This window comes from Quercus robur, chromosome 5 (assembly GCF_932294415.1).
Source record: "Quercus robur chromosome 5, dhQueRobu3.1, whole genome shotgun sequence".
Taxonomy (NCBI): Eukaryota; Viridiplantae; Streptophyta; class Magnoliopsida; order Fagales; family Fagaceae; genus Quercus; species Quercus robur.
In genome coordinates, this window is record NC_065538.1 from 45,523,384 (window position 1) to 45,543,435 (window position 20,052).

The 20,052-nt window shown below is 33.9% G+C and overlaps 1 protein-coding gene across 1 annotated transcript; it reads right to left on the reverse strand.

Moving 5' to 3' along the window:
• Positions 1–5,794: 5,794 nt before the first annotated feature.
• Positions 5,795–19,645, reverse strand: LOC126726089 (glutamate receptor 2.9-like). Its single transcript, XM_050431217.1, has 5 exons — positions 19,334–19,645; positions 8,475–9,763; positions 7,421–7,727; positions 6,747–7,144; positions 5,795–6,403 (listed from the first exon to the last, which is right to left on the reverse strand). Exons 1-5 carry the CDS (start codon positions 19,605–19,607, stop codon positions 5,891–5,893), a joined length of 2,781 nt encoding a protein of 926 aa, XP_050287174.1. The 5' UTR covers positions 19,608–19,645; the 3' UTR covers positions 5,795–5,890.
• Positions 19,646–20,052: the final 407 nt, after the last annotated feature.

A 20,052-nucleotide genomic window follows, 5' to 3' on the forward strand; every position in this document is an offset into this window, starting at 1 on the left:
AGATCTTTTTTTGTTTTAAGAAAAATTCAAATCTACATCTAAGGAAGATGTAGATCTGTTTTTGTTTTGAAGAAAAAAATTGTTAACATGCAGCTCTTTGAAAGTAAGAAAGAGATCACAACAATAATAAAGGAATTAAGAACATGCTTTGATAAAATAAATTAGCAATTCATTTTATGGATACTTGAAACAACTAAACTAAAAAAATAAACAAACATACATCATCACAATAAGAGAAGCATTATGAAAAGAAAAGGGTAATCAGAAACAACCTCTTGCATGAAGCACTTCTTCTTCTTGAGAGGATGTTTTAGGGTTCAAAGAAATTTATTCAATTATTTTTGAAACCTAAAAACCCTAGTTTAAGAGAGAATACCAAAAAAGAGGGGTGAGAAATTTGAGAGTGTGAAAAGGTGCCTCCCCTAGAGCATAAAAAAAATGTGCTGAATTTTGGGATCCATTCCCTATTTATAGAGACTGGAATGCTTAAAAAATAAGCAACCACGGGTAGAATGCAAATGGAGACGCGTCTTTCTACGAAAAAGTTGAAAAGGTGAGCCTTATTGGCATCCGAAAAGAATTGGGCCAAAGCACAAAAGAGTGCAATTCGGGACTTTTAAAGTACCGATCGGCACTCCAAAAGTGCCAAATGGTACTCTTGGGTGCTGATTGCACTTTCATGTTCGAGTGCGTTTTGAACTCCTTTTTTAGGTTTCCTTAAGCCGGTCCTTGCACTATGATGTGTTTTCAATCCGTATTCTAAGATTTTATATCTTTTCTGGATAATTTAGGTCTTTTCAGGAACAATTATCTTGTAGATAAATATCCTAAAATAAACTTTGATAAAGTTCAGATTATCCACAATTTTAATGTTATCCAATTATCATTTTTATTCCTATGCAAGTAATCCTATTTTATACACTAATTGTCAACCAATCACAAAATTATTTTATTAATTTTAATCGTTTAACCAATCAGAATTAATTTAAATCAATCATGCATGGTCGACTCTACCTAGACACAATGCATACAGACCATGCAAACTTGATCATGTGATATCTTTCGATCCGACGGTCCGATTTAGAAATCAAACACACCGTTGTGACTGTTAGAATCTTAAGATTGACATGCAATGAATGAATTAATGGATGTAATGCAATCATATTTTTTGGGGTATATGGATGGTCATTCCAGTCATCTTCCTTGATTAAATCATGGGCGCAAAACCGAGTGCCTACAAACCAATGTCTTACTAATGTAGTAGATCAACTTCTAAACTCCCCCCTAATCCTTCAATAACACTGTACTCATAGCATATCGGACACTACTAAATACATAAACAAATTTTGCCTCGGATCTGGACGAAATAGTATCGGCGCGCTCTTCAAGTATTTCTTCAGATCTTGAAAAGCCCGTTCACACTCCTTGGTCCACTGAAATCCCCTCCACTTCTTAAGCAACTAATAAAAAAGGCGACATCGGTTGGCAAACTTCGACACAAATCGGTTCAATGCAGCCACCATCCCGGTCAACCTTTGCACCTCCTTGGGATTGCTTGACGGCCTGAGCTGCTCTATGGCACTAATCTGATTGGGATTCACCTTTATTCCCCGAGGTGTGATCATATACCCAAGAAACTTATCGGCCCCTACACCGAAGATGCATTTATCAGCATTAAGACGCAACCTATGCTGCCTAAGTATTTCAAATACCTTTGTCAAATCATCAACATGTCTCTAATTTTCTTTGCTTTTCACCACCATATCGTCTATATAAACTTCCACCATATTCCCAATTTTATCTTTGAACAATCTAGCCATCATCCTCTAATAAGTAGCCCTTGCATTTTTTAGACCGAAAGGGCATTACCATGTAGTGATAATTGGCTTTCAGGGAGATAAACGTTGTTTTCTCTTGGTCTTGAAAAGCATCTAAAAGACTCATCCTCGGATGTCCGCATGTAGCATCTACCACCTGATCAATCTTCGGCACTTGGAATGGATCCTTAGGACAAGGCCAGTTAAGATTGGTGAAGTCCACACAAACCCTCCATTTACTGTTCTTCTTCTTTACCACCATGGTATTAAATAACCATTTCGGGAAAAAAGACTTCTTTAATTGCCCCCGCTTGTTTTAGCTTTTCAACCTCCTACTTCACGACTTCAACATGTTGCTTGGCCGATCTCCTCGATTTTTGCTTCTTTGGGGGAAAAGAAGGATCCGAATTAAGCTTGTGGGTAATAAACTTTAGGTCCACCCCAGATACCTCATATGGACTTCAAGCAAAAATGTCCAAATTTTGTACCAACGTCAACAATAGCTTCACTCGATCTTCTTATTTCATAATCGCCCCTATTTGGAAACTCCGGTTCTTATATGGAAGTATGCCTACTTTAATCAAGTCTTTAGCACTGTCTGCTTGTTGGCCCTCTGTGGGCTCCTATAATTGCTATGGAAGATCATACTCGCTCAATTCTTTCTACTTAATCTCTCGGTTAATAGCCGCTACCAAATACTACCTTGCCACCGACTGATCTCCTCTTACCATGACAACCCCATGATTGGCGTGAAACTTTACCTTCACATGCAAAGTTGACAGAATAGCTCCTATGGCATGAATCCAATGCCTACCCAGGATTTTTGTGCACGAGGAGAAGGATTCTACCACAATGAAATTTACCATCACCTCTTTCCCTTCCATATTCAAGAAAGAAAAATTTGCTCCTTTGGAATCACCATTTTGCCATCAAATCCTACTAGGAGGTATCATACTTAGAGAGGTCCTCCGCCTTCAATCCCAACCCTTTAAATAGGTCAGGGTACATCACCTCAACCCCGTTTCCTTGGTCCACTAGCACCCTCTTCACTATAAAGCCGTTGATTCTAGCAGTAACTACAAGAGCATCATCATGCAGCTAGGTTGTTCCTTCTAGGTCTTCATCCCCAAACTCAATCGGTCCTTGAGCCAATTTCAATTTCTTTTCGGATTGAGCTTCACATTCTATGTTCTCAATTGAGACCACACTTAACACCCCCTTATGTTGGCTCACACTTGTGCCTATTGAAGCTGCATGGATAACTTTGATTACCCCCAAAGGCAGTAGGAGTGTGTCCCTTTGAGCCTTTGGCACCTGCCCTGTAGCTCAGCCCTCGGGTGCCACGACGAACTCCTTCACATGCCTAGATTTCACAAACTACTCCAAGTGATCCTTAAATACCATGCATTGCTCAATAGTATGCCCTTTATCACGATGGTATGTACAATATAAGTTTTGGTTCCTTCTTGTCGGGTCACCTGACATCTTGTTCGACCACCGAAAATACGACTCATTCTTGATCTGCTCCAAGATCTTATGAACAGGCTCCTTGAACGCCACATTGACTTACTTGGTCCGGACATTGGGTTCTTGAATTCATAACTCCCTTATCGGTTTAACTGAAAAACCTTTGTCTGCGAATCCTTCGCGCACTATGAAGTGGCAGGCGCCTTGCCTTGATTTTCCTGCTGATCATCCTTCAACCTCTTGTACTCCTCAATCCACCTCATCAGTTGCCACATGCTCTCGGGAGGCCTTATAGTCAACGAATCTCTTAACTCTAAGTCCTTAGAAAGCCCAAATCTGAAAGTGCTAGCCGCTACTTTCTAGTTACCTCCATTAATTTCATTGTACAACTCCCAATATCTATTACCATAGCTTCGAAGAGTTTCTCCAGCTCCCATCTTCATAGACAGCAACACGTCCACCGGCTGTGCCACTCGAATACATGTTATAAATCGGGCGCCAAATTCTTGTATTAATTCTCCGAAATTATGAATTGATCCCTTTCTTAACCCATTGAACCGCCTTAAAGTAGTGGGCCCAAGACTAGAGGGGGATACTTTGCACATAAGCATGTCATTTTGGTTGTATAGCGACATTATTTGGATATAATGGCTAACATGTTCAACGGGATTGACCTTTCCATCATATGAAATGAACGACGGTCTATTAAATCTCCTTGGCATCTGTGTGCATTCAATCTCATTGGAAAATGGTGATTGGGTCGCTTTGCATAAAGCTCGGCTCATCGGCTCATGGCATCCATTATCGTGCTCCGGTGCTTGTGTTACTCAGAAGAAGCCAACATTCTATCAGCAAAGTCCCACGATCTCTCCCTTGATTGGCGGGAACCACTTTGGCAGGATGCTTCTCAACAACTATCCCCGATATTTACAAATCCTTCAGGGGATTCTCCATAGTTCCTTCTTCGACACCTACCCCATACTTCCACCTCCAAGTCCCTAACTAGCCTACACAAGTGCTCTAGTTCTTTATCTCTCCTATCATGATACTCTTGCTTGGGAACTTTGGACGATAGTCGATATGTTTGCGAAGATCCTTCTCCTAAGCTGGAGCGCTCCCAGTCCCGTTCATACCACCGGTCCTGACCTTTTTTATGCCTCATTTCTTGCCAACTTAAGCCCCTAGATAAGCCCCTAGATCCACTATTTGCAAAGCTCGCCGAATGATGGTTGGACATATTCAGTTAGTCCAATTTCACTAGAACTACAACTGAATAGGAGATTCCCATAGACGGCGCCAATTGTGCATGCCCGGTTTCTCCTTTAATGGGCCACTAAAGAGATTGGGCTTACAACTTATTTCTTTTTGTGGATTAAGGATATCCTACAATGGGAAGTTCCTTAGGGTGAAGGTTGAAACTCTCAAAGAATGCTAATCAAGCTAATCGTACACTATTGCTTTTGTGTTTCCCTGCTCTTTCTCTCTCCTTTCTTTAACCCCTTCTATTCAGTCTCTCTCTCTCTCTCTCTTCTTTCCCTATTTATAGCCTTCATATAGTAGGTCTATAATGATTTCTTTTTAGCAATCCTTATGCGGGGTGGGTCCCATTTTGATTATTCCTGGTAGAATATGGTCTCCTTTTGGGAATTGTGATGCAAATGTTAAGACTTGAATTAGACACCAAATGTTGCACTGCGGCGCTGCCTCCTAAGGCATTATCAACGTATCCCAAGATGCATCCGAGTAAGGGCATCATCAAGGTTGGATGGGCCTCGATTACGCCTGCTGAGTAGAAGAAGTTGGGCCTGACCAAGAAACCATGGTGCAAGCCGCTCTACTAGGGCCCAATGGCAATGGGCCGATGCTAGACAATTTATATTGGACTTCTTTATTTTTATATATAGAGTTAGATATATTATTAGGTTTTTTATGATTTATTTATATTGGACTTCTTGTTCTCTACGCTAAATTAATTAATTTGACACAAAATTTAAAATCTTTATGAGTTGAAATATGACAGGGAATGTTAATGAGACTATTATGTTTGAAGAAGAGTGTGAAATCACAAAGAGCCATGTGTTGAACATAAGAAGAATGGAGAGTATAGGAAGATGTTGGTGTAGCAATTTATTCTTCCACCATTAAATATCCCAAGGTGGTAAGCACGACGGTGCATATATTGATGGATTTCTTGGGTATAGAATACCAATGTGGGCTTTGACCATTGATGTGGTCGTTTTCATGCACACGATTATTGAGATGATACGGGTTTTGATCATAATGAAATTTGCATATACTTTTTACTAGATTCATGTTGCAATGATTTAGTTCTTTGAATTCTTTTAATCAATTCAAATTTAGCTGCTCTAATCAGCAATTGAAATTGATTTAGGAGACTTTATATGCGTATTAGTTTGGGAATGCATCTGTTTGTGTTAATGACAACTTTTTTGCATTCAGCAGAATTGTTTTATAATTCTAACAATTTGTAAAAAAATATATCATATATCAGAATATGAGAAAAGCTACTACTTGCAAGACAGTTATGTACACAAAATCTTAATATCTAAGATAGTTTTTTCAAATCTTGTGTTTCTTTTTCATGATCAGGAGTTGAATTGCATTTCAATTTGTACAGGCAAGGAGGACTCAAGCTCAAGGTGCTCTGGAGTGTCAAAAGTGCTACTGAATTCCCATCTCGAAGAGCAGTCATTTACATCCGTTGTGTCCTGAGTTGTATCTGATGTGTCTGCCAGAGTTGCGCCTCTTCCTGAATTTCTAATATAAAAGTCTCTAACCAGTTTAATTGCCTCCTTCCAAGCAATCTCTTCATCGGGAGTTGCATTTCCTTCAGTAGCATCTTGATGTTGCTGACGATTTATGGTTAAGCGAATCAGGGATAGAAATAAACAAATGGTAGAAGTGGCAAAAGATAATAGATAGAGAACCCCAAAGCTCTGGAGGCCCAAGCTTTCTGGTTCACTGGAAGTTATGTTAGTTGAGCACTCATGTGAGGGAGTCAGCCATTCATCCTCAAGTAACTTTGTCTCTCCATTCTCTAATAGCTTTAAAATTGCTTCAGAAAAATCCCTTGCAATTGGTGAGCCTTTTGGGAAGACCTGGATAGGAAGCAGGATAAGATATCTATTAGACTCTTTAGTGGTAGAAACAGGTTAATTTCTAAGAACATTCCTAAAAACAGGAAAAAGTAGAGAGGGTTTAGTTTTAAACCTTAAGGGCTATCTTATTGGCTATACTGGAAACTCAAATAATCGTATATGTATGAACTATGAAACACACACAGAACCACATATAAAAAGTTATTAGGGGTGTAAATTTAAGAGTATATATACATGTGTCTGTGCTTTGTAGAAAACTTAAGGTACATTTTTCTTAAGATGGTCAAAGCAGAAGTATATTTAAATACATGAGGTTTGGCATAATGTTGGAGTTAGTACTCACAAAGCCCAATCCTCCAAATCTGCTGGTGCGTATGGTAGCAGTGTAACCCTTGCAGTACTTATTAAGGAAAACTTTCTCATAGGGGAGTTCAAGAAAGGCAGCAGCTATGTTGTTGCTTTTGAATTCACTAGTGTATTGGTCTTCACTGCTGACGTTCACAATATTTTCTGGCTTGAACTGAAGCACATTCTCTAAATAATTCCTTACAAATGAGTCACCATCGCAACCAATTTTCAAGTTGTTCATCTTTAACCACTCGATATCTGTGACATTTGGTCGTAGTTTTTGCACTGTGAGCATAGAAGACAAACTAGCAGTATAGCTTGAGGTTAGGATCAATACGACAAACAGCCACACTACAATCACCAAACGTGTTAAGTTGTTATTGATTTTTTCCCCTGCAACACAAAACAATGTGATATGAGTTCATTCTGCTAGTAAGCATAATTTCATTTAGAAGCACTCTAATTAAATTTGACCATATCTCCGCGGTGATTAACAAGTTGAATCTATTAATGATAAATAAAGCGCAGTCAAGAGAATGTCATACATTCAGCCAATTTAAATGTACTTTTCAATACAAATTTTTCAATGGTGGATTGACTACTGCACATAGTTAGGCTTTTACAAACGTAATTGCATGTCAGGGCTCAATAGATCAAATTGATGCTTACTATGTGCAAAGAACAAAGAGGAGAAGGTAAACCAAAGTGCAGTGCTAAGCTGATTCTTCCATGAGCCACTAAATTCTGGATTAGATTGGCTCTCCAGGAACCAAACAATGAGCATTGTGTATATCATGATGGCAGCAGTCACCAACCACATTTCCCTGGTGAAAGGCTTCGTAAACATCAATGGTGACCCCTCAGGTTTTGTTGGAACTATCATGGCCAAACCTGACTCAGCATATGGAAGGGTAAAATCCACGTATTGCAACCGGTCGGCTAGTATGGTCATGTCACCAACGACAGCATCATAAGTCTTTTGTGGTATTTGGACCAACATGACAAGGATAAAATCTTAATCAGGAACTTATAATTGTAACCAAATAAAAGATATATATATATATATATAAATAAAGAAATATATATATATATATATATATATCTATAATACTAGTCAGTTTAGCAGTTTAGTTATAGTCAATTTTAGTTTAAGATTTCTTGCTCTTCCAAGGGGCGTCTCTCTTATAAAACGACCAAGTTAATTTCTATTAGTAATCAGAATGGTATTGCAAAATAAATGCTTTTGAATCACAAGTGACAATGAGAAGTTTCAGGATTCGTGGAAACCAACAACAGAACTTCCTCAAAAAAAAAAAAAAAAAAAAACTCCAAATGAATTTCATCTATTTGCTACAGTTTATGAGACTAATTTGATCTATAGAATCTCTTAGGGAATGATTGATTAGGGGATAGAAAAGTGGGAAGATAGAAAATCGGAATAAATGGAAAAGTGGAGGGACATAAGAGAATTCAGTTTTCTCTCATAATGTTTGAATGGGAATGAAAAAGTAGAGAGATGAAAGATTCTTTTGTTTGATTGAGAAAAAAAAAATGAGAGGACAGAAAATATAATTGTATAATTTTACTCTTAAGCTAATATTAGATAAGAAAAAGTAATAATAATATAATAATAATAATAAATAAGTAGTATGTTTGTAGTGTATGAATCAGATGTTTATTAACTCTAAATTATCAATGAATGAAAGGAGAGAAGAAGTCTAACCTTATTAAAAACATGATAGACCAGATCATTGTAGGTGCCATTATAGGCCTCAAATTCGTAAGGCAAATCATACCCCAAGAGGTCTAACGCCTTGTAAAACATTCGAATGCAGAAACCATCATAATAATTCTCATTGGTATCGACCTTCACAAACTTATCAAATGTTGTTCTGCCTGGAACTCCAATTTTCAATGGCTTTGCAGTAGTTGGCATTTTCCAACCTTTTGGAGTTTCTCTTAGGTTCCCTGGCCAAATTACCGGACCAACCAAAGTGTTACCATTAAAATCTCCACTTCCATTTTTTTCTTCAATTTTTTCTTTAAAAGGGCTCATAGAGAACCCTAAGTCTGGTATCCAGTAGTCTATTTCTTTGTATTTCTTCCCAACCACATTTACAATCCTCAAAAAAGGAGTTTCTGAGAGCTGGCTTTCTTCAAAATGTATTTTGCCACTTAAACCAGCGAAATTGGTTGACAGCATATTGTGTAACAACATATTTGGAATACTAGTGTTACTAGGCAATCTTTCTATTGCTTGTATAACAATTCTAATGCTATCGTATGCTCTCAATGCAAAAATCCCAGGTTCGGAATTATCTTCCTCGGGATATTTAGTTCTGAAAATTCTCCGGAATTGGGCATGAAAATCTCGGTACTTTGAACTGCCTTCAGAATAATAGGTTTTGATTCCTAAAGCACCTTCCATAGAGGAAATGACAGAGTTGTTAACAGAGTCCAACAAACTTGTAATGCTATCTGGAATGATCCAAGCTGATTCTCCTCCTACAAGTCCCATCTTCTTAGCTTGTCTGAACAAGTGAATCACCATTGTTAATGATGAATCAAGAACAATAAAAACCCGAGATTGTGTTTTCAGAAGCTTAACTAGCTCTTCATGAACAAACTCTTCTGGATCAGACAAAGAAGAAAATGGTGGAAGGACCAAACGGTACTCAATCTCTGAACCAACATTTTGAAGAGACTCAGATAAGAGTGATAACTTCCCAGAATCACCACCATATGCTTCATCTTCATAAATCACTACGACCCTTTGCCAATTGTATGCATGAACAATATCTGCAATGCATTTTATTTGTTCGGAACCATTTGTAGACATTTGTATCAAGAAAGGCCAGCGAAGTGGCATTAGTGGTGGAGTGATGGCTGGAGCGGCAAAGGAAATAACTGGAACATTAGCTTGACCTCCAAGATCGGCTACTAGAGCTGCTTCATGCCATGTGTGCATGCCAATAATAACTTTCACCTTTTTGTCTTTAATCATCTCTTCCGCTGCAACCAAAATATAAATATTATATCAACTACATTGTTAAAAATCTATCTTGTAAATTGTGATATGAAATGGAGTGGGCTTGTGTTTTAAAGCTTGTCCCACAATAAAATTTTACTGTTGAATTAAAGGGTTAAGGGAGAGAGAGACAAGAGTAATATTGTTCGGTCTACATCCACTAAGGAAGTCTTTAGTTATATTTTTATTATACTCAAATGTTTACAATGAATTCCCAAAGCAGGGTCTTTCTAGGGAGTTATGGTCCGTTAGGTTGGGAAAGGTTGGGAAGATGGAAAAGTAGAAAATAAAAAGAGGTGGAAAAGTGGGAGAATAGAAAAAATTTTAATTTCCCTCATCTATGTTTGGTTGGAATGATGGAAAATTGAAGGGATGAAATTTTTTTTTGATTGATTGAGAAGAAAAAAGGAAGGATAGAAAATGTAGACTATATAAATTTTTTTTTTTTATGCCCTCACATAAAACATTATAAATTTTTATATTATATTACTCATTAATGTATTTTTTTTACTTATTCAAATTATTATTAAAATCCCACTTAGCAATGGCATTGGTGCCTATTTTTGGGTGGGTCTAGTACTGAACCTTTACAAGGAAAAAAAAAAAATCATTGATTCTGGTAATTTTTTTTATTCAAATTAATTCTGGTAAGTTGGTAGTTGTTAAGACAAAAGGAGAAAAAAGAAAAAGAAAAAGAATGATGTTAAAGATTCATGCGTTGCTTTTACTTTGAGAGTGAACTGAAGGGCCAAAAAGTCTTTTTGAAGTGTGAACAAAAAGCACAAATTTTCTACTTTGCTTCCTCCTCGATTTGGGGAGGTTTATTTTTAGTGGACCCGGGTGGAAAACACCCAAGTCCCACCAATTTTCTCTCCTTCCTCCCTTTTAACCATACACTTCCCAACTATTTTCTCTCATATATTCTTCCAGATTTTTTTTTCCATCCTCTCTAAAATCACCCCAACCAAACATATCCTTAAAGTTAGCCCTAGTGCCCTACAATATATTTGACCTCATGGGCCACTACATACCAAGCCATAAATTCATATCTTTAACATTCTTCCTTAAACTCAAAGGTTGAAGTCTGATGATACCAAATTATAAGCTTGTGAAATTGGAATCTACATTTAAAATATATATATATATATATATATATATGGGAAAGACCCAATTGGAACAAGTCGACCGTGGTCAACTTTTCAAAATCTACAAAAAGTTAAAGGTTAAAGGCCAAGACACCAAGTGAACATAGTCAAAAGTTATAGATCAATATAGTAGGTTGGATTCAGTTCGGATTCATGGCCCAATAAAGACTCTGTTTGAGTTTCAGACTGGGCCAAGTGAGCCCGAAAGAATGGATGTTGTTGACATGGCAAGTGATGTGTCAATTCTAATGTAATGTGGCACTAGTGTGGTAGAGGCTGTTGACGCCGCATACATGCTAACAATGGTGCTAACGTGGTTAACTTAAGGCGGATAATAATGACTTAGAATACGAAACTTGGCAAGATGATGTCCCAAATGACATCACAGATTGGAACTGATATGTGTCATCACTGGCATGTGACAAGCATCGAGATGCATGCAATGAGATCTTGCTTCAGAGCGTGGAAAATTTTGGTGGTGCATCGGAGTTCATGAAGTGCATGGATTGATGCACCGATCCTTCTGGTTGATTTTTGCACTGTTGTGTTGATTGACTTGAGGTCTTTCTTATAGTGGTAGTTGTAAGGTGATTTTAAGATGGAGAGTTGCGACTTGCAAGAATTCCAAACATAAGATTTTATATTTTAATAATTAGTAGGAATATATATCAAGGAAGTCAATACCGTACCGGAGACTATATCGGTTTGGTCAGTTGTACGATATATTTCGGATACCGGTCAATACCGGTTTACCGTTTCGGGTTTATCGCTATTATTATTATTATTACTAGTAAGTTACCCATGCGATGCACGGATAATTTTATGATATTTTATGTAAAACAGTTTTGAATAATGTTGTACATTAATTATAAAGAAAAAGTAAACTAAATTAGAGTAAAGAAAAAAATACATTTTGAGATATTAAAATTTGGTTTAGTAGTTTTACTGCATATTTGTAGCCTTCTTATGGTAAGATTATTATTTTTTAAAATCATGAAACTAAAAATAAATGCAAAAGAGTAATGGGACCATGAAATAAAATAATTTGTGTTGTATTCACATATTTCATATTATGAAATAAAAGTATACCCAACTCTCTAACTATCTTCCACTCATCGATAGTGCAACATTAAGACATGGTATGGGCAAGTGTGTATGCATGTGTCTTATAGATGATTTAAAATTAAACTATGGTAGAATATGACTTTACATTGCACACCAAATATTCTCCCTATTTATATACTCAAAACAAAAACTATCCAAATTACCTAACCTAAATCATATTTAAGCCCCTAATTTAAAAAGGAAAAAAGATTACCCGTAGGGGTTTCGATGTCTTGATGGTGGTGGAAGGTCAGTATAACGAAGGTGGTGACCCCTTAGATTCCTCTTTCTCTCTCTTTCAAATGTTTTGTTAGTTTCAGATCTTTTATTTTGGTAATATATAGTGAAATAGTGCCTTTTATTTAACAATCCACAACATTTTTGTGTCTCTCTATCTCTCTTTAGAGCCTTATCTAGTTAGTTATTATTATTAGCCCTTACTTATTTTTATTTTTTTAAAATACTAAAATAGTGGGTATGCTAAAAGACATGAAGAATAGTGAAAGGTGTGTTATAAGCTTAGGCAATTAATGAGATAACAGTAAAATAAGATAATATGAACTTTTGGGTAACAATAAAAAAAAAAAAAAAACTTATTGAAAGTGGTAAAAAAAGGCTAAATGCAAAATTAGAGTGCCACTTGGTAGGATTTCATGCACTCTCGCATGAGATCTCTGAGAAAGAGACATTTTGTAACAACTTTTATTCTACAATATTCCTCCAATTTTTTTTTTTTTTTTTACTAATTCCTTGAATTGAATAATTATAATGGTTATGTGTGTGCAATTTATAACTGTTGTTTCACAGCATATTTATAGTCTTCTCAAAGCAAGATTAATTTTTCACCCAAAAAAAAAAATGTGAGATTATTATTTTTTTTTAAATCATGAAACAAAAAATAAATACAAAAGAGTAACTGGACCGTGAAAATCAAATAATTTGTGTTGTGTTCACATATTTAATACTATGAAATAAAAATATGTCCAACTCTCTCACTGTCTTCCACTCATTTATAGTGAAACATTAAAACATGGTGTGGGCAAGTGTGTATGCACGTGTCCTATAGATGATTTAAAACCATGGTAGAATATGGCTTTACATTGCGTACCAAATATTCTCTCTACTTATATACCCAAAACAAAAACTATCCAACCAAATTACCCAAACCTAAATCATATTTAATCTCCTAATTTAAAAAAAAAAATAAAATACCCGTAGGGGTTTCGGCGTCTTGATGGTGGTGGGAGGCCAATATGATGGAGGCGACGTCCCCTTAGATTTCTCTTTCTCTCTCTTCCAAATGTTTTGTCAGTCTCAGGTCTTTTATAGTGAAACAATGCATTTTATTTAACAATCCACAATATTTTTATGTCTCTCTATCTCTCTCCCAAGCCTTATCTGGTTAGTTATTACTATTAGTTCTTAATTATTTATTTATTTTTTTTAAATATTAAAATGGTGGGTATGCTAAAAGACATGAAAAAGAGAGAAATGTGTGATGTAAGCGTAGGCAATTAATTAGAGACTAATGAGAAAACAGTAAAATAAGTTAATATAAACTTTTGGGTAATAGTAAAAAAAACTTAATGAAAGAGGTAAAAAAATGCAAAATGCAAAATTAGAGCGTCACTTGGCAAGACCTCACGCACTCCCGCATGAGATCTCTGCTTATATATATATATATATTGATGATTATTCCTTTATAATTTATAATCATTAATCAACATGAGTCTCAAAAAACTTTGTGATAGGACTTTATCATACGTACAAAATAAGTATAGATTTTTTTATCTTTATTTTTTTAAAAGGATATGGCTATTGTGTTCATCCTTATAAGAATTTAAGCATAGATTAAATTTTCATTATTTTTGACAATTTTTATTTGATTTCTTTATAATTTATATATTGTGTTGGTTTAAATGAATTTTTTCTCAAGCTTTCAAATGATGGACTTTAGATAGGATGTTCAACTTTTACACGCCAAGCATTGACTATAAGTCTTGTACATGGAACAAATAGAGATAAGAAATTAAGAATATGGTCCATATTGGCCGACCTTATCTTGATTTGTCTAGACATCAATTTTCTCTCTTGCCAAAAGTCCGACTTATTTTAGGTGGAAGTTTCCTTGATTATTACTTGTATACAAAATTCCAGGATCATTAAATTGGAATAGGTCCCTTACTAACCTAACTAATTGGAATATGATGAAATTTCTTCTCATCCATACTAAACGTTGTGTACACTCCAAATTTTTTCTGCATCACATAAGGACACATTGTTGATAGGTGTCATCCAAGTCTAACATGATTGAGAGTTGTAATTGAGACTATGGCACAGAAGCTTTACTATTCAATACTTTGCAAGAAAAATTAAACACTCATTTGATGTAATAGGAGACTATGGAAGTTGACATTGTATACACTGGGGTTTGTTCTTGATGTTGTGAAATTGCTGTAGGTATTAAAAACTCCAGTTTGATTAGTTGGTAAGTCATGTTCTTTAATCGTGAAAAGTCTACAATGAAAAACTTTTATGTTCCTACAATAAATGTTTTGGAGAGAAAATTGTTAGCCCCCTCATCCCATAAGTCCCTTCTATTTATACAAAGGAAAAATGGTCCAATATTCCTAAGTGTGACTTAGTTACATGGAATTTTTGTGCAAATGTGCCTAGATTTCTTTTAAAATTTTAATTATAATTTTAAACTCTAATTTGGTGATTTTTATATGATTTCATGTGTTCTTAAATAATCTTAATGCTATTTCAGTTTGTGCAAATTATAAAACATATAATCGGTAATTTAGCAACATAGGCATAGGAGAAGGCATGTAGTGGTTTAGGAAGAGTAAGTATTTAGTTATAAGGGAAGAGGAGTAGGCATAAACATAAGAAAACCTTTGGATGGAGGAATAAGGAAAACAAAGAGTTTTTGATGATTAACATCCCTCTATCTTATCCATTAGTCTTATTTATTACTAATCAAAATCTACTGAGTTTAGTAAATAACTGATGTGGCATATAATAAGTGTAATAAATTAAGAATGATGTATTTTATTTAAAAAAAAAAAAAAATCAATTATCTTTTCAAAGAGAGTGCCACTTGGCAAAACTTCGTGCTCTCTCGCGTGATGTCTCTGCTTTTATATATATACTAGTTGCATACCCGCGCGTTGCGCGTGATAATTTTTTTAGTATGGTCTCATTAAATATTTTATTAATACTATAATTTTAGTTATTAACCATTGGTTTTTCATTAGTTTTTAAGTTAATAAAAACCTTAAATATACCTTTTTTTACCTTTACACACACACACACACACATATATAGTGAATCTTTACACATACTTTTAAGAAAACTTTATATATTCCACTTTTTTGAATGTGTAAAATTATATACTACTACTCCGTAATGATAGTGACTAATTAATTTTATATTTTTTTTAGTGATCTCATTTGTAACGCTTCTTACCACTATTGTATATTTACTAACTGATGATTTGCATAAAAAAGACGATATATGAGAGATAGCATTGTTCATTAGGTTAAATGAAATGTCAAAAAATGGATTTTTAAATTTTCTAACTTTATTTCTTATATAATTTTTACTACTATCAGAGAACATCTCTTTTTTAGTTATGATTAACATGGTTTCCATAGTTAGAGTTTGATTAGTTTTAAATTTAAATTTAGTACTATGATTGTATTTAATTGTTGATTGTTGATTTAATTTTTTAAGTGAATTTAATGGTTTATGTTACTATATTGTAAAGTTTTTAATGTTCTCCACATGGTAATCTCTATTTTATTTTTTTACTTCTCCTTACAATCTCTTTGTTTTCCAATCAATGATTACTAATTGACGTTTGGTTTTTTTTTTTTTCTTTATCTACTCTTTATTACTTTATATTGGATTTTTTCTATACCATCTCTCTCTCTCTCTCTCTCTCTCTCTCTCTCTCTCTCTCTCTCTCTCTCTCTCTCTCTCCATTGGCAACCTATCGTTTTCCAAAATTTGATGATGATTCTATGACATTAGATATGCATTATTAGTTTTTTTTTTTTTTTTTTTTTTTTTTTTTTTTTAATTTAGTGTTTCTAACTTGATTTGTTTTGTATTTCATTCTTCCTTTGATGCACTCGGTGTGAGAATGAGTGTTTTCCTAGCATTACTCCACTTAATGTGGACAATTTTATTTATTTAATTTAGGCAAAATATTATATTTAAAATTTTTTAAAATAAAAAAGGAGTGAAAATATAAATAATTTAATGATATATATGGGGGATGTGACTGAATTTAGATGTTAAATAAAATGATATGAGAAAAAAAAATACATAACAATAAACACTAACTTATCCAAATAATTCTATGTAATATAATAATAGAACATTCTTATATACTATTTTTTATTATTTATAATGCAATATGATAATATTTAACAATCAAAGTCATAAAATAAAAAAATAAAAATAAAAAACTTAAAATACAAAACTAAATCCCATCAACCAAAATAGAGTTCTAAAGAATACAAAACTTTATCAAGCTAAAATAGAGATGCAAGAAAAATAAAAATAAAAATCCACCAAAAAATTGAGGGAGAAAGAGTGTGAAATAACCATTTTTTTGTGAGAGAAAATTATGTAAAGAATGGAAGAGTGAATGACAAATTTATACTAAGAGGATGATAATAAAAAGAAACAAAATAAAGTAAGATAAAAGGAAAGAGGAAGAGTGATATCAAGGTAAAATGTTTGGGAAGATGAAAAGGTAAAGAGAAGGAGAAAGTGTAAATGTTAAAAAAAAATGAGTACAATTTGATGAGCACAATTTTCTTTTATTTGAATTTAAGTAAAATATTACATTTTTTTATTTTTTAAAACAAAAAGAGAGAGAAAATATAAATAATTTAATGATAAGGAGGATGTGGTTGAATTTCAATATTGAGTAAAATAGAAGAGAAGAAAAAAATAAGAAAAATTAAAAGATATAACAATAAACACTAAATTATCCAAATTATGCTATGTAATGGAATAATATTTTATTTTTATCTACTATCTTTAATTTTTTATAATGTAATCGGATAAAATTTAACAATCAAAGAGCAAAATAATAATAATAACAATAACTTAAAACACAAAATTAAACGTATCAACCTAAATTAAAGTTCTTAAAAACACAAAAAATTATCAACCTAAAGCAGAGATGTAATAAAAAATAAAAATCCACCAAAACATTGAGAGAGAGAGAGAACCTTTTTGTGAGAGAAAACTATGCAAAGAATGGAAAAGAGTGACAAATTTATAGTAAGAGGGAAGGGATAAGAAGAGACAAATAAAGGAAGATAAAGGGAAAAATGAATAGCAATATTAAAGTAAAGGGTAGTGGGGAGATGAGAAGGTAAGGGAATAAGAAAGGTTGAAGAAAATGTAAATATTTAAAAAATAAGTGAATGTAAAAAAAATTATAGGAAAATTGGAAATAAAAAAGAAATATATTTAGATGTTAAAACCAACAAAGATGAATATGTAAAGTCAATAATCTATTTATATATTTTTTTTTGTAAAAAAAAATAGGAATAAATAATAATTATGTGGCGAATGATGTGGCGATGAGGTGGCGCAATAGGAACTTAGCAGCAATAAATGCCACGCTTCAGCTTTTAGTAATATATAGATTATACATACTTGATTATTTATTTAGAATTATTTATAAATCTATATAACAATCCTTAAATTTATAATAGCATATTTCTCTAAATTAATTGCTTATTTTTAATATGATTAATTTTTGCTCAAATATCAACCCAATAATGTAAATTGACATACTAGATTGTAATAATAATGAAAGATAAAAAGATGATATTAATTATTAAAAAAAAAAAAAAAAACATAAAATTGCTTACCAAATGTGAGTGGCAGTCAGCCTAAAAGTCAAAGCATGTTGGAAATTTGAACTCATTAGAGTTCACGTGGGTGTGTCAGACCTCACACAAAACAACTAAACAAGAGCCACACACACAAAACTAAACTCACACAAAACAATTAAACAAGAGCCACACACACAGCTGAAACAGAAAGCACAAGAAGAGAGTTTAGTCTCGGTCAAAACTGAAGAAGAAGAAGAAAAATAAGAAGAAGAAGAAGCAGTTGGATGTCTTCCCCAGTTTTTCAAACACAGAGTAAAGCAACAAATTATTTCTCTCTCACAGCTTTGACCTTCACTTGCTCTACCTCTTTCTCTCCCTTTCTCACTTTTTCTCATCTTCTTCTTCCTTTTCTTTTTCTTTTTTCTTCTTGTTTGTACCGGTCCGAAACATTTTTACCGGCCAAAACAGCCGGATTTCGCCGGTAAGCCCGGTACAAGGCCGGTACGACCGGTATTTTTTCCGGTACAAAACAATGGGTGTACTTGTACCGGTGCACTGGTCGGTACGGTATATACCGGCCATACCGGCCGGTACGGTACGAAATTAACATCCTTGATATATATACACAAAAGACTTCTTTTTTTTTTTTTTTTGGGAAGAGTGAATAGAATGAAATGGAATGAAAAGAATAATTTTAGAATATTCTTCTCTTCCCTTATTTGGGAGTTTTAATGAAGGGAATAAAAAACTCATTCCCTTGTTTGGAAGTTTAAGTGAGAGGGAATGAAATGAGTAGGAGGAAATACTCATTTCTCTCTATTTCCTTAAAATCTTAAATTTTCATTCCTCTCGAAATTTGGGAGGAATGGGAGGGAATGAAATTAAATTTAATAATTGTTTTACTAAAACTCCCAAAATACCCCTATATATTCAACCATTTATTTTAAAATAGGGTTCTAATAGTAATATTGTTATAAAATGATTTCATTACATTCCTTCCATGTTGCTCCCAAACAAGATTACTTACATTCCATTCATTATCATTCCTTTCCATTCCTTTATTCTAAAACATCCGATCAAAGTTACTTAATTCCATTCATTTCCCTTACTTAAATACATTCTATTCTTTTTCATTCCCTTATGATCATTCCATTCAATTTCATTATGAACTCTCAAACAGAACCTAAGTATTTTAATACACATATAGGAAGAGAGAACAAGGTTTTTTAAAGAAACTTATTACATAAAAGACTTGATCATTAAATTTTATTTATTTAGCTTCTTTTAAAGAATAATTTTTGGTTCCACCACTACTTAAAGAAAGTACTTAGTATCAGCATTATTATTCTGCTCATAATCGATTTCATCAGTAGTAATTGTTATTGATATATTAATGTTAACAAAATGTGCAAGTGATAGTGAGTTAGTGACAACATACCAGCAGAAGAGACTCTGAAGTGGTCCTCCATATAGAGAGACAGTTTGTGAGTCTTTGAACTGGCGTTGTAGTCTTGAGCTGCAATTTCCATTGCTATTCTCTCTTCTTTTCCAATACGGGTATTAACATCAATGATCAAACCTACTCGAGTAACATTAATGTTGTTAGCTTCAGCTCCATGGAAGACAATGAGAAGAAAAAAGATAAGTACAGGAAACAGAAACAAAGGTCTTGGTGTCATGAGTGGTAAAGGTATTTGGGAATCTTGTTTCATGGTCTGGGATATAATGGCTGGAGCTTCATTTACTGGCTTGTGACTCGATATTTCATTGTATATATATAGCGGACAACATTTGTTTCAATACTATGGGATAAGTAACACCTTAAATTGTCAAGTAAAAAACGCGTTTTTTCTAGATGAATAGTATAAGTGTGGAATCTTCAATCTTGTGTTTGTGTATATTTGACTTCGTCTTCTATGAAGTCAATTTTAATTTCTAACCAGTGATTGAGAGGAGATAGGCTCTGATTATTCCAGGAAAGAAAGGGATATCTTTGAAAGTCGGTAAGAGCAGAGTTCCCTTGAATTTCCATCAATGCCTAGGTGGCGAAGGAAAAATGTACTCTTGCTGAGATGATGAATACTTCAAACTCTCTAGATTCGTGTCTTGGACTCCAAAAGAATGAAAAATCGGATTGTAGTTATCAAACAATTAATG

What these genes read in the sequence shown, in the direction of transcription:
- LOC126726089 (XM_050431217.1), bottom strand. Translation starts at nt 19,607, where the DNA reads ATGAAACAAGATTCCCAAATACCTTTACCACTCATGACACCAAGACCT. An exon ending in CTTCAGAGTCTCTTCTGCTG is followed by an intron (nt 9,764 to 19,333) that starts GTATGTTGTCAC and finishes TTTTGGTTGCAG; the next exon opens with CGGAAGAGATGATTAAAGAC. An exon ending in CTCTTTGTTCTTTGCACATA is followed by an intron (nt 7,145 to 7,420) that starts GTAAGCATCAAT and finishes TTTGTGTTGCAG; the next exon opens with GGGAAAAAATCAATAACAAC.